This window comes from Lucilia sericata, unplaced genomic scaffold (genome assembly GCF_015586225.1).
Source record: "Lucilia sericata isolate MDLA Ls3-8-SP2 unplaced genomic scaffold, ASM1558622v1 Contig000745F_arrow, whole genome shotgun sequence".
In the NCBI taxonomy this organism is placed as follows: Eukaryota; Metazoa; Arthropoda; class Insecta; order Diptera; family Calliphoridae; genus Lucilia; species Lucilia sericata.
Window position 1 is genome coordinate 39,920 of NW_023994742.1, and position 12,967 is coordinate 52,886.

Sequence of the window (12,967 nt, forward strand, 5' to 3'; positions counted from 1 at the left end):
CTACTAATAAAACAACTTACAAAACCGTAGCTATGATCATAATGCAGAATACATACAGTCGAAAACCTTGAACCGAAATGGAAAACTTCTTTTCGATTAGTACTGCTCAATTTTAATGAAGAACGTTCTATTTCCTAAACCACTTCTAAGAATATATTTTCTTAGAAATAGGAAATGCATTTAAACATTCATATTAATATAGGGGAATTGAACAACTAATGTATCGCGACTATTATAAAATATTGAGTTCTGCTGCTAGATTCTTGTACTAACGACTGAATGTTTTCAAGATATCGTGAATATTTTTAATGTTTATTCTGAATTTCGATTACGTTTCCGCTTTCAGTTATGCAACGATCGAAAAATAGTATTCCAACAAAGAAGAAGAAGAAGCAGTTCCATTTCGTTTCAATGCTTTATGATTGTGCGCATTTTGCATTGCAAGCGTAATGGAAGTTGTTATTTTAGTGACGGACGAAATGCAGAATATCAAAGTTGCCAAACGGAGAAAATTGAATGAATGATTCGAATTGAAATGCTGAATACGGGTGAATACCTTTCAAAGTTAGTTGTCTAATTATATGTAATTGGGTCACTGATAATTCATCGCCATCTTAACAATATCAAACAAAATCGCTAAAAAAAATAGAACTAGTTCTAGAAGTATTCTAAAGAAGGTGAGGAGAGGATGAAAAATTCTAACAAAATTCATTGGGAATTGGTTACAGATACGTTCCCAAACACCAGTGGCGACTCCATAACACTGCCATAGAATCAGTTCCGAATGTGACAATTTCAAACTAAAACAAGTAGGAAAGTATAGTCGTATATAGTCGTATAGTGTATGGCCGACCATATAATACCCTACACCATGAGTATATTTTAAAAATTTTAATTTTTCATAAAGAAACTTTTGTGTTGAATTTTACCTTAATTCGAAAGTATTTAAGCAATTTATTGATAAAAAACTAATTTTCTAAATGAGGCTTTATATAGGAGTATAGGTCAAACATGGGCCGATCCTCATTAAATTTGAGAAAAGGATATATTTTTAAATAACAGTTAGTTATGTTGAGTTTCAGTGCGATACAAATGGTTACAAGTCAATTTTAGACGTTTAAGACATTTTTTGAACGGGGGTTTGTATGGGGGCTAGGGTCAAATAAGGGCCGATCATTACGAAAATCTGCATCGTCATTTATACTTATTTAAAACTTATTTGTGTCAATTTTTATAGAGATAATAGTATATTTGACGTAATTATGGCATAAAAAGCCCAAATCGGGAGGTGCAGTTGTATGGGGGCTAGGTGACCGATTGGATCGATTTCAACCATTTTCAATAGGCTTCGTCAAAAAACATGCTTGGTCCAAATTTCATCAAATTATGTTGAAAATTACGGCCTGTTCCTTGCGCACCAAGTTTTCATAGACAGCCAGCCGGAAAAATGATTCTGAATCGATCGGTATACTTTAAGGTGGGTATAGGTCCAATATTTTGGTGTGTTACAAACATCAGCACAAACGTATAATACCCTCCCCACTATAGTGATGTAGGGTATAAACATCAAAATATAACTAGACAGACTTTAATCATGCGTTCTAGATGTCGTTGTGCAACATTTTTTCTGTTAGTCTGCCTCATAATTTTTTAACACATGAAGTTTTCGAGATATCATGTACTTGAAATCCTATAATCCACTTATTTGGCTATTTTTGAGACGTTGAAACAGCGCGAAGACATCATTATTTGTACAATTTGTTGTGTCGTCTGAAAGACAAATTTTGTCAAAAACCCCGTTTTGAGACGTGTGATGTTATTCAGAAATAGTGATTTTGTTGTCCTTAAGGATTTTCAAGTTCGAAATTCAGAAATTATAAGACAAGGGTCTAAAATAAAATTAATCCTCATGATTTAGAGATTATTAGAACACATCGAATTCCCAAATAATAAAACTTGTTCGAACTTAACTTCGAATTTGCGAACTAATAACATTCCAACCAATTTGTAAATGTTCAAACATTTGTAAGTATTTCTCAAATACTCTAATTTGTAATTATGTATCTTCAAAAAACTCTTTTACTCAATTCAAAAAAGAAAATTTGTTAAATATGTACAATGTATGTATTTCGAAAGTAACCCTCTAGTATCTCGCATGAATACTTTATCGAAACATTTATATGAAAAACACAAAAAAATATTTAAAAGAAAAAAATTGTTCTAAAAAAAATCTTGTACGAGAAAATAAATTCGTCTTTTAAAATTTCAAAATCTTTTTAGTTATTAATAGTTTCTATTGTTTTGTTCATAATTGTTATGAAAGAAATACAAAAATACATCTATTAACTTAAACACTCTTAAAACATGCATATAAATAGCAGGAACACAATTTCTAACTATCAATAAACATAAAAAAATAAGACAGTATATATAAAATTAAATATATATATATGGAAATGCTTATAAAATACATAAAATAGCTAATAATTATGAAATTAAAAAAAAATTGTAAAAGCAAATGTAATATGCATAATAAAAACTGAATGAATGAATAAATAAATTAAAAAAAATGTACATGTAGTTAAACATCAAATATAAGAAACTGTATTTAACAAAAAAAAAACAAATTATTAACCCTTAATGTATAAAATTCAATAAATTCTAAAAATGTTTAAAAAAAAATTGGTTTTATTTTGAAATTAAATGTGAAGTAGAAAAGAAAAGGTAGGAATAATTTCAAAGATTTTATGTTTAATTCACAAAATTTAGAGATTTTTATTAGATCCGTGAATCATTCTGATAAACGGTTAGACAAGACAAAAATGAAAACAATTTAGTATTAACGAGTGCTTTAGTTATTTTTATTTTTACAAAGCTAAATTTAATATAAAACTAGTCTACTGTAATAGTTCAATTTCATAATTTATTGTTTCATTTGCAATGTAATTCGCTAAAATATCTCTTAAATTCTTAGCCTCATAGGAAGATCTGCTGCGCGTACTTGCTACCATAGATCGTAATGGTTTATCGCCATTATGTTTCAATTCGTTGCGCCATTCGCCCGGTATAACGGTACCATCATCCTCTTTTCGATCTACAAAGTTCGCTGGACAATACAGTTGATCCTCGTCATTAGTCATTATATAATTATGCAGTACAATGCATGCCAATATAATGGTTTTACAATTTTCTTGTAAAAATTCAATTGTAGTTGAAAGTACACGCCAACGGGCGGTTAATACTCCAAAGGTATTTTCAATAGCCGAACAAGCAGTTGTAATTTTATAGTTGAAAATATGTTTTTCCGCTTCTAAGTAGGTTTCTTCATAGGGACGCATTATATTTTTTCTTAGCGATAATGATGTATTGGCAATAAAGTAATGGGGGAAGGAGGCAGATGTGGGAAATAATGGTTTACTTGCCGGTAAAGGCAAATTTTCAGATAATAGTGCACTGCCAAAGGGTGATAATTTTAATAGTTCTGTAAATATAAAATATAAATAATTAAATTTATATATGTGGTGGACTATTGGCTGATTTATGAATTAATATAGTCACTATCCTTTAGACTATTCCAGTAACCAACATATGGACTAGTATATAAACTGTACTGAGGATTAGTCAATTGCCTAACTGGTGCATTATACAGATAATAATAAATTATTCAACTGACTAGGCCATAGATAAGTACCAGGACTAGTCCATTGACTTGACTATGGACTAGTCTAGTTACTAGTCTATGAGCTAGTATATGTAAAGTAGTAAATTTTCTTTGTCTGGACTAGATCAACGATAAAATACCGTAATTAACTTATTATCACTATTTGAGTAAATAAACGTAAGTCCATCTATCCGTCCATGTAAATCTTAATTATACTAAAATACGTCTATTGATATCTAGTCACATTATGTACACTAGAAATGGGATCTTATTTGCTCCTTACCTTCTTCACTCTGATTATTGAAACTTTCAACACTAACAGCGGTAAATTTATATTTTGCATCACATGCTCCCATTATCAGCATGTCTATATTATTTTTATCTTTATTCATTATACGATGTCGATGGGACACATGCTTGCCATCGATAGCACCCACACAGTTAGGAACATTCCATTTGCTTTTAAATTCATCAGCAATGTCAGCGTACTGAGAAGTTGTAGGTTCACAGAGATAAATCGGCGATAGTAAGTTCCACAAAACAGTGCATGTACTTAAAACAACTTCTCGTATAGTTGATTTACCTAATTTATGTTTATAAGCAAGCGATTGTAAGGGAGTTCCATAAGCTAAATAACTGGAAAGAATTAGGAGTAATTATTACATTGTAGATGATTAGTAATTAGTACTTACTTTAAGGTAATTGCCAGTCTTTCTTGTGCAAACACTCTTTGGGCTTTCTTAATCAAAGAACTTTTCGCTATTGATAGCAACCAATCGAACATGGTTTTGGTCATTCTAGTATGCACAAAAAATTGTTCTTGACTCATTAACTTGATATTTCCAAAAACTTTACGATGATAGTTATCTATAACACGATAACGGTTTGTTGGACGTATGGCCCATCTTCTGACGCGTGGTTTTTTCTCCGTATTATCATTATCCTTGCTTTTCTTGGTTCTTCTTCTTGCTCTAACAGGTCTTGCGTTGTTAAGAGTTCTTTTTAGATTTGGTTTATTGGCTTGTACCTGAGTAAGTTGTTCCTGTTGATTTTGTACTTGTGTTATGTCTGTTGGAGTTGATGAAATGGTGCTAGTTTTTTGTTTATGTTTAGTCTGTTCTATTTCAGCTCGGATTCGTCTTGTTAGGTTGCTTCTAATCCTGGGTACAACTTTCCCATTTTTTACCTCTTGATAAGTTAAATATAAATTTAAAAGACTTAACATCATAAATTTTGTATTCGAGGCCATTTTTTGTAAAATTATTATTGCAAAATCACAAAGTATACAGAGGTGTCACTTTTGACATTTAAAAAAGTCTAAAATCAGCTTTTGTTTAATTTTGAAATTGTTTGGTGAGAAGAGGTATATAAAATACAGCTAAAAAAATCATTGAAATCGTTTTGTGCGAAAGAGATGGAAATAGTTTTTTGCTCGTGACGCCTCTGTATACCCTGTGGCAAAATGCTCTGCAAAATGTAAAAATGAATGTTTTTTCTTGTTTTTGTTTATGTTTTGTGTTTCTTTTTACATTTTTTTGCTTTTTCTTCAGTGATGGTAATTATGCATTTTGTATATCATTTTTGGCGATTTTTTTTAATCATTTAAACGGTCAATACTTTTAACTCTAGCGATTTTATACATGAAATAAAAAAAATTTTTTTAGTATCGTCCGTTATAAAATTTGGGGAAATCAATATCAATAGCAAAAATTTTAATTTAAAATTTATTAATATTGTATTTTCTGTACAGACACTTTCTCCTCTAGAGTGTATCCACTACCAGCTTCTCTAAAAATGTCCCATATCCTATAACATGGGTATTTATACTCAATCAACTAGAATGGTGACCTTTATTTAAAGGGGTTGTCACTGGAGACACTCTTGGGTTCATTTCGTTGATCCGTTTGTGATAAATGATAGAATAATCCAATTCATTTTCCATACCTGTTGTAGTTGTTAACATTACAAATTATAGTTAACACCCTGTGCCATAACGATAGCTTTGGATGTATCGAAACGAACAACAAACAGCTGTTTTGTTCCATCATTATTTTGTCATCTCTAATTGTAATTAAAAATAAACATTTCATTTTCCACTCAGACCGCCGGTAAACATTGTTTTACTTATTGTATATTTCTTACAAAGTAATTGGATATACTTAATCTTAGAACATGGATGATCAGGCCTGTCCACGTTGTAAAACAACAAAGTATCGCAATCCATCCTTAAAGTTGATGGTAAATGTATGCGGGCATACATTATGTGAATCATGTGTAGATCTTCTGTTCTTAAAAGGTTCCGGCTCATGTCCAGAATGTATGGTACCGCTAAGGCGTAATAATTTTCGCATACAACTCTTTGAGGATCCCATGGTGGAAAAAGAGGTGGACATACGAAAACGCATTCTAAGAGACTACAATAAAAAGGAGGAAGACTTTAATTCGCTACAAGAATACAATGATTATTTAGAGGAAATTGAGTCCATCATATACAATCTATGCAACAACATTGATATAATTGGCACAAACAAACGCATAGAACAATACAAAAAAGAAAATCGTGAGATAATACAACGTAATAAGACACGAATGGGACGTGAAGAATATGAATTGGAAGAAATGCTGGAATTAGAGAAAGCTCAAGAAGAAGCCAGACGACAAGAACTGCTAGACCTGGAAGCAGAACAGAAGAAAAAGAAGGCACGTGAGAAGGAGGCTTTAATCGATGAACTAATGTGTAGTGGAAAGAATGCATCAGCTATTGTTAGTGAATTTGCAGAGAAAGTAGAAAAATTACGTGAAGAAGAAAAACAGTTGCCACCACCAAAGCCAGCTTCACAATTTTCATCTGGTATTAAATTTGGCCGTTCTGCTGATCATCAATTTCTGCCGGTTCCCAAAGTTGAAGAAGGCCCCTTATATGTACATGAAACTCCACTACTCTATATGGAAGGTCCGCCTTGTCCAGCTGTATATGAAATTGAAAATAAAGGCTATATGTCGCATGTAAGAGCAGAAAATTCCGTTGAACGAGCAGGTGGCTATAGAGCGACATATGCTTGTCAGCGAGCATTGCTTGAAGCAATGCAGGGATTGTTTCATGGTTCCATTACATACTAGAGTTTAAGTTTTCTAAAAACCTGGCATATTTCGGTTTTAAAATATGAAATTTTGTTTTTTTCCTCTTCTGAATAAAAGATGTTTTTTCTTTAAATTGAAATTACCAATTTAAAATATTATTAGATATTTATATAATTAATAGAATGCATACACTTTTATTAAGAAAATACCAATGAATAGTTTATAAAATACATGAATTAACAATAACTCATTCTAATCCTAACAACAATCTTAGCACTCAATAGCTGTTAAATCTAAATCATCATCCCAATCAATTTGTGTATTTGTTGTTGCTGACTGCTGTGTGCTACTTGCTGTATCTTTGGGTATTTCAATTAAATTCCACAATTCATCATCATCGTCGTTATTCATAAACATGGTGGTTTCATTCATGGACTGACTACTTTTAATGGTTTTACGTTGTACGTTGCCCGGTTTCTTTTCTACTGTACGATTTCCCTGCACAATTTGACTCTGTTCGAAATATTGATTGGGATGTGTAATGGCAACTTCTTCTGACGATTCATGGGTGATTTGGAAAAATTTACCACAGGCCAATTGATAGTGTCCTTTGGCTACAAAGCTCATTACTTCTTGAACATGACCCGATGACAAACCTGCAGCTGCCATTTTGTTCTTTAAGGTGGTTTGATCATAAATTTTATAGGGACAGCCGTGTACACTGCCCGGCACTGCATTTTCCTGTATAATTTTCAGGCACGAATAGGGGGTATAGTTGACCATAGAACCCTTTTTACCATAGTTATGCTCAATATTATATTGATAACTTTTCGAAAACTTTTCCGGATCCATTTTTCTGCAGAATTCTTCACGCCAAAAGCGTATAGAATCTTCCAATGTAACCCCAATACCTTTAAGAAATAAACCATACTGCATGCGGCCATCATGTTTGATATGATGGGTAGCGCGTATATGTTCATGACAGGCACGCATGCATAAGGGAAATGATTTTTTAGCCAGTTGATCCAATGATTCAATGGGTACACTGGCATTTTTACTAACGGTATAATCTTTGCCCGTATACGAGGTGTGCAATGATTTAAGCAAATGAAACAAGCGCTCATCTGTCTCTACATCTCTAATCGAACGTTGGGCAGCTTGCAGACCATGTTCGATTTCCTCCATTTGTTTGACGGCCACAATCGATATAAAATCATTTGTGTTAACATAAGCTTGACCATCTTTCAAATAGCAACGACGTGATCTAACCAAATCGAGCACTTGGGTAAAGGGAACCTTATAAAAATCCAACATTTCTATCTTGGCCACACTCTGTCCCATAGTACTTTCGAAAAGACCATCTTTGACAGCATTCTTTTGTTCTTGTGACAAGGGGGCATAGTTTAATTTGTGCAGCTCTAGGAAATGTTTAATTTCCGCCGGCGTCATGGTGGAAAATTTATATTTGAAAAGTTCCATTTCACGTGCCAAAAACCAACTGCGAAATTTGTGAAGAAATTACTTAAGTCACCCACAAGATTTAACACACAAACTTACCGTTTCAACTCCATGGTACGACAATAAACTAATCTCAATATAAAATGTGATATGTAATCTCGTCGTCTGGCCTGCAGTTCGAACTCATGTTTACTGGCATTATTGGTGGCTGTTGCACCGCCATTAGTGCACAAACGCAAATAACCTTTTAAACCTTCTCGTGAGAGTTCTGCATGAACATACTCCTTCCAATCGTCGGACAATAAACGTAAACTTTTTGTGTGCGCCTGCTCCAATATTCGCAAAACTTTCAAACGTTCCAGCGATAATTCTTCGAATTCTTGGATTTGTATGTCTTCGATTGGCGGCAGCCGGTAGAGTAGCACATTGTGTGGATATTTCTGTTCCAGATTTTCATACTCTGGCTTGTATTCTATACGAGGCTTAGTTTTTCTTCTAAAATCCATATTTTATTTTCTGTAATTTTTGTGTGTTTTCTTCTCTTTTTTTTTGTAATTTTAGCTTGTTGTCAGAGCCCTGCGCCGACAAATATTAACGGCGGCGGCGACTGACACCAAATATGTTTTCAACTACGTTTAGTTTTTAAATTTTCAACGATTTTAAATAAAAACGGAATCCGAGAGATCAGAAAGTGGGATTTTGGAAGCAAATATATTGTTTATAACAACAAAACAGAGCAAGCTCTAAATTATGCAGGGATGAATAAGAAATTCTTAAAAATTAAAAACAAATCCTTTCTCCAAGTTTTACGAGGATCTGCCGATATTTAACCCTATCCTCCATATAAAACATCTTGCAGAAAATCAGTTTCTAAAAAATTTTGCATTAAGAAAATTATCAATAACGTAAAAACAAATATATTTTATTTGTTTATTTACTAGCTATACCCAGTGTGCTGTGCTACCCTAAAAGCAATATAAATAGCTTAACGATTTTGATGATTCTAACTACAATGGTTTTCGAGATATACAATTTGTTACATATGGGAGATTCCACGCAAATTATTGCAATTTCTCTTAATGTTCTTCAGTAAAATTTGAAGACTCTAGCTCTAATAGTTTCTCAGATATACGAATTTTTCTATTTAATTCATATGGGAGTTCCAAGCCCCCCAGATGAAAGTCCGCCCTTTTTTCTCCAAAATGTTCAGATGAATATTAAAGTCCTTCGTGCAAAATTTGAAGAATTTAGTTCTATTAGTTTCCCAGATAAACGAATTTTTGTATTTAATTCATATGGGAGGTTCCGCTCCCCTCATTGGTAGTCCCCCAATTTATTACCCAAAATGTTTACATGGATGTTAAAGTTCTTCCAGAACAACATCCTTTAAAGGGATTACAAAGAGATTGAAAAATATTCCAAAAGTTTCACTTTGAAAACATTATTAAAGTGTATGAAAACTCGCAACTCTAAAGGCAGACTATTCCTATTTGAGCTGTAATTTCTTTATGATTAAAATAAGTAAGGAGTAAGAGTTATATTCGGCAAATCATTTATCGTAAAAAAGCAAATTTCGGAAGTGGTCATATACATATATATATGGACTTTGATCATTAGATTAATAAGAACGTCACCGTGATTTTCGGATTAGGGACTTAAATGTGGAATTGGGTCAATTATGGACAAAGTTCTCTATAATTTAAAGTACTTTTTTTAATTCTACCATAATTCTATCATAATCATAACTTTTGGAATGATGTATTAGCTATAAACTAATTTTCTGTAAGAGGGTTATAATGGCGGACCGATCCTCATAATTTTATTTTTCATAAATGTAGGTTTCGGTTCCTAAAAATGTTTTTTTCGTCGACATCGACATTTGAAAGCCATTTATGTGCGTTTAAGTCATTTTCTGAAGAAGATTTGATATACATATTTACATTACATATTTTCGTTCCAACAAAAATTGTTTTATTATGATATTATTAAGTACGTAGAAAACGTTAAAATCAATTATTGAAGGGGGCAGGGTCAATTATGGCCTATAGAGATTTCGATTGATATCGAGCCCTTTTTGCAAAATGGACGTAAGCGAGATAAATTTTCGTTCAATTAGGATATTGCGTCTTTAATTTTATGTTTATATATTTAATATTTTAGAAAATTCAAAAAGTACCATTTAAAGAACGAAAAATTACCAGAAATACTCCAGTTTAAATTTTCATTCACTCAAGTCCCTGATTGCTTAGTTTTATGTTTTTAGGTTCATTATAAAAGAAAATTCAAATAGCACCAGTTGAAGAACAAAAAAGTACCAAAAAGTCCCGTTTTATATGTTCTCAATTACTCCATGCCCTACAGGATTAATTTCATGTCTATAGGTTCAATATTATAGAAAATTCAAAAAATACCTTTTGAAGAACGAAAAAGTACCAAAAAGTTCCCTTTTATATGTTATCACTTAATCCGGGCGGTACATTCCTAATTTCATGTTTCTAGGTTCAATATTATAAAAAATTCAAAAAGTACCAGTCGAAGAACGAAAAAGTACCAAAAAGTCCCTTTTTATAGATTATAATTTACTCCAGGCTCTACATATTTATTTTTATGTTTCTAGGTTTAATTTTATGGAAAATTCAAAAAGTTCCGGTCGAAATTTTGTAGCAAGCTCAAAAAGTACCAGTCAAAGAACGAAAAAGTACCAAAAAGAGCCATTTTATAGATTCTCATTTACTCCGGGCTCTACGTGCATAATTTCATGTCTCTATGTTCAATATAATAGAAAACTCAAAAAGTACCTTTTGAAGAACGAAAAAGTACCAAAAAGTCCCCTTTTATAGGACCTCACTTAATCCGGGCTCTACATGCTTAATTTCACGTTTCTAGGTTCATTATTATACAAAAACTTAAAATGTACCTTTTGAAGAACCAAAAAGTCCCCTTTTACAGGTTCTCACTTAATCGGGGCTATACATGCTTTCATGTTTCTAGGTTTAATATTGTAGAAAATTCAAAAAGTTCCTTTTGAAGAAAGAAAAAGAAGAACGAAAAAAAAAAACTCAAAAAGTACCTATCTGAGGCGAAGCATATACATCGAACGTTGAGCAAAGTTCTACACCGGCCAAATTTCAATGAGCGGCTTATTATTAGATAAAAGAAAACTTGCTTAAATGAAAACAAATTAATTTTATATTGTGAAAATTCCATAAATTTAGCGAAAGTGTTCTGTAAATTGTACAAAATATCGCGAAATTTTCAAGCCGTATTAAGCAGAAAAATTTTCGGCGGCGGCGGCTTTGACATTTTGTTCGGCGGCTAGGCTTAGTCGGCTTAGGCCGAATCGGCGCAAGTCTCTCAGCTTGTTGTGCAAATAAAAAGGCGCCAAATTTCTGTGTTGTCAACTTAGTGCTTTTTTAATATATTTCAAAAACAAAAAACAATTCATTTTCTTAGGGTATCCAAATTTTTTAAAAAGTATTTGTAGATAAAGTAATTCTTAAGTAGTTGAAATTTTATTTCTTTATATTTTAAGAAATTCTGATCATGTATAAAACTTGTTAATTACTCTCGTTTAACTTAAAACATGTGTTGGTGTTTTTTGCTAAGAAAACAATTAACAACTCTTCCAATCGATAGCAAAAAATCAACTTTCAAACAGTTGACTTTTTGTAGAAAAAGTAGAGTCGACTTAATTAAATTTTTGTTTCAACGATACAACCCTACATAGTTCTTTGTGGTATTTTTTAAAAACTGTTAATTTTAAAATTATGAATTTATTAATTATCATTTTGTTATTGTTATGAAAAGTTGTTGAAAATTTAATTAAAGATCAAATTAAAAAATTTATTTATGATAGGAAATTACTCTTGCTTTTCAATCAGTTATATTGAATGTTGGACACACATAACACAACGCCCTTAACATTCCTGGCACATACTGGATTTGTTGAGGTCTTCCAGAGAGTTATTTAAATCAATAAGACATGAAATGAAATGGCATATGTCAACCAGAGGGTATTATAATTTCTCAAACACATCAAGTTTTCGAGATATCGATTGCTTAAGTTTGAAATAATACCGTCTTTGACCATATCTGCAGAGTTATACACCTTTATTTATAGTATAAAAGTAATATTTTTTCAATTATAGTAGTTTTAAACTTAAGATTAAGATATATCAAAGAACTAAGAAAATACAAAAAAAAAAAAAAAAAAATCAGATGACATAAAGCATTTTATAAATAACCATTTTATAAATAAAGGTGTCTTCGCGCAGTTATAACGTCTTAAAATTTTATAAAAAACGAGGAATTTACAAAATTTAGGACAAGATATCCCGAAAACCTGAATCCTTTAGTTTACTTCAAAAACTAAATTTTAGTAAATAATAAATCTCATAATTGTCTATCCATCTATCTATCTACTTATCTACCTATCTATATATTTGTCTATCTATCTATCTATCTATCTATCTATCTATCTATCTATCTATCTATCTATCTATCTATCTATCTATCTATCTATCTATCTATCTATCTATCTATCTATCTATCTATCTATCTATCTATCTATCTATCTATCTATCTATCTATCTATCTATCTATCTATCTATCTATCTATCTATCTATCTATCTATCTATCTAATCTATCTATCTATCTATCTATCTATCTATCTATCTATCTATCTATCTATCTATCTATCTATCTATCTATCTATCTATCTATCTATCTATCTATCTATCTATCTATCTATCTATCTATCTATCTAT

The 12,967-nt window shown here is 31.7% G+C and overlaps 3 protein-coding genes across 3 annotated transcripts; 1 reads left to right on the forward strand and 2 right to left on the reverse strand.

The window, feature by feature from the left end:
* Positions 1–2,612: 2,612 nt before the first annotated feature.
* Positions 2,613–4,982, reverse strand: LOC119607766 (protein ANTAGONIST OF LIKE HETEROCHROMATIN PROTEIN 1-like). The gene is made up of 3 exons (XM_037961869.1): positions 4,354–4,982; positions 3,945–4,297; positions 2,613–3,481 (listed from the first exon to the last, which is right to left on the reverse strand). The coding sequence occupies exons 1-3, from the start codon at positions 4,908–4,910 to the stop codon at positions 2,898–2,900; spliced, it is 1,494 nt and encodes a 497-aa protein (XP_037817797.1). The 5' UTR covers positions 4,911–4,982; the 3' UTR covers positions 2,613–2,897.
* Positions 4,983–5,726: 744 nt separating this feature from the next.
* On the forward strand, positions 5,727–6,881 carry LOC119607758 (CDK-activating kinase assembly factor MAT1). Its single transcript, XM_037961860.1, has one exon. The coding sequence runs from the start codon at positions 5,834–5,836 to the stop codon at positions 6,779–6,781; it is 948 nt and encodes a 315-aa protein (XP_037817788.1). The 5' UTR covers positions 5,727–5,833; the 3' UTR covers positions 6,782–6,881.
* Positions 6,882–6,915: 34 nt separating this feature from the next.
* On the reverse strand, positions 6,916–8,793 carry LOC119607757 (DNA primase large subunit). The gene is made up of 2 exons (XM_037961859.1): positions 8,300–8,793; positions 6,916–8,240 (listed from the first exon to the last, which is right to left on the reverse strand). The coding sequence occupies exons 1-2, from the start codon at positions 8,704–8,706 to the stop codon at positions 7,013–7,015; spliced, it is 1,635 nt and encodes a 544-aa protein (XP_037817787.1). The 5' UTR covers positions 8,707–8,793; the 3' UTR covers positions 6,916–7,012.
* Between the last annotated feature and the right edge of the window lie 4,174 nt (positions 8,794–12,967).

Bases quoted from the DNA above. Each gene is read 5' to 3' on its own strand.
- LOC119607757 (XM_037961859.1), bottom strand. From the start codon at position 8,706: ATGGATTTTAGAAGAAAAACTAAGCCTCGTATAGAATACAAGCCAGAG. The intron at 8,241-8,299 runs GTAAGTTTGTGT...CAAATTTCGCAG, and splicing joins CGTACCATGGAGTTGAAACG to TTGGTTTTTGGCACGTGAAA.
- LOC119607758 (XM_037961860.1), top strand. From the start codon at position 5,834: ATGGATGATCAGGCCTGTCCACGTTGTAAAACAACAAAGTATCGCAAT.
- LOC119607766 (XM_037961869.1), bottom strand. From the start codon at position 4,910: ATGGCCTCGAATACAAAATTTATGATGTTAAGTCTTTTAAATTTATAT. The intron at 4,298-4,353 runs GTAAGTACTAAT...AATTCTTTCCAG, and splicing joins AGACTGGCAATTACCTTAAA to TTATTTAGCTTATGGAACTC. The intron at 3,482-3,944 runs GTAAGGAGCAAA...TTATATTTACAG, and splicing joins CAATAATCAGAGTGAAGAAG to AACTATTAAAATTATCACCC.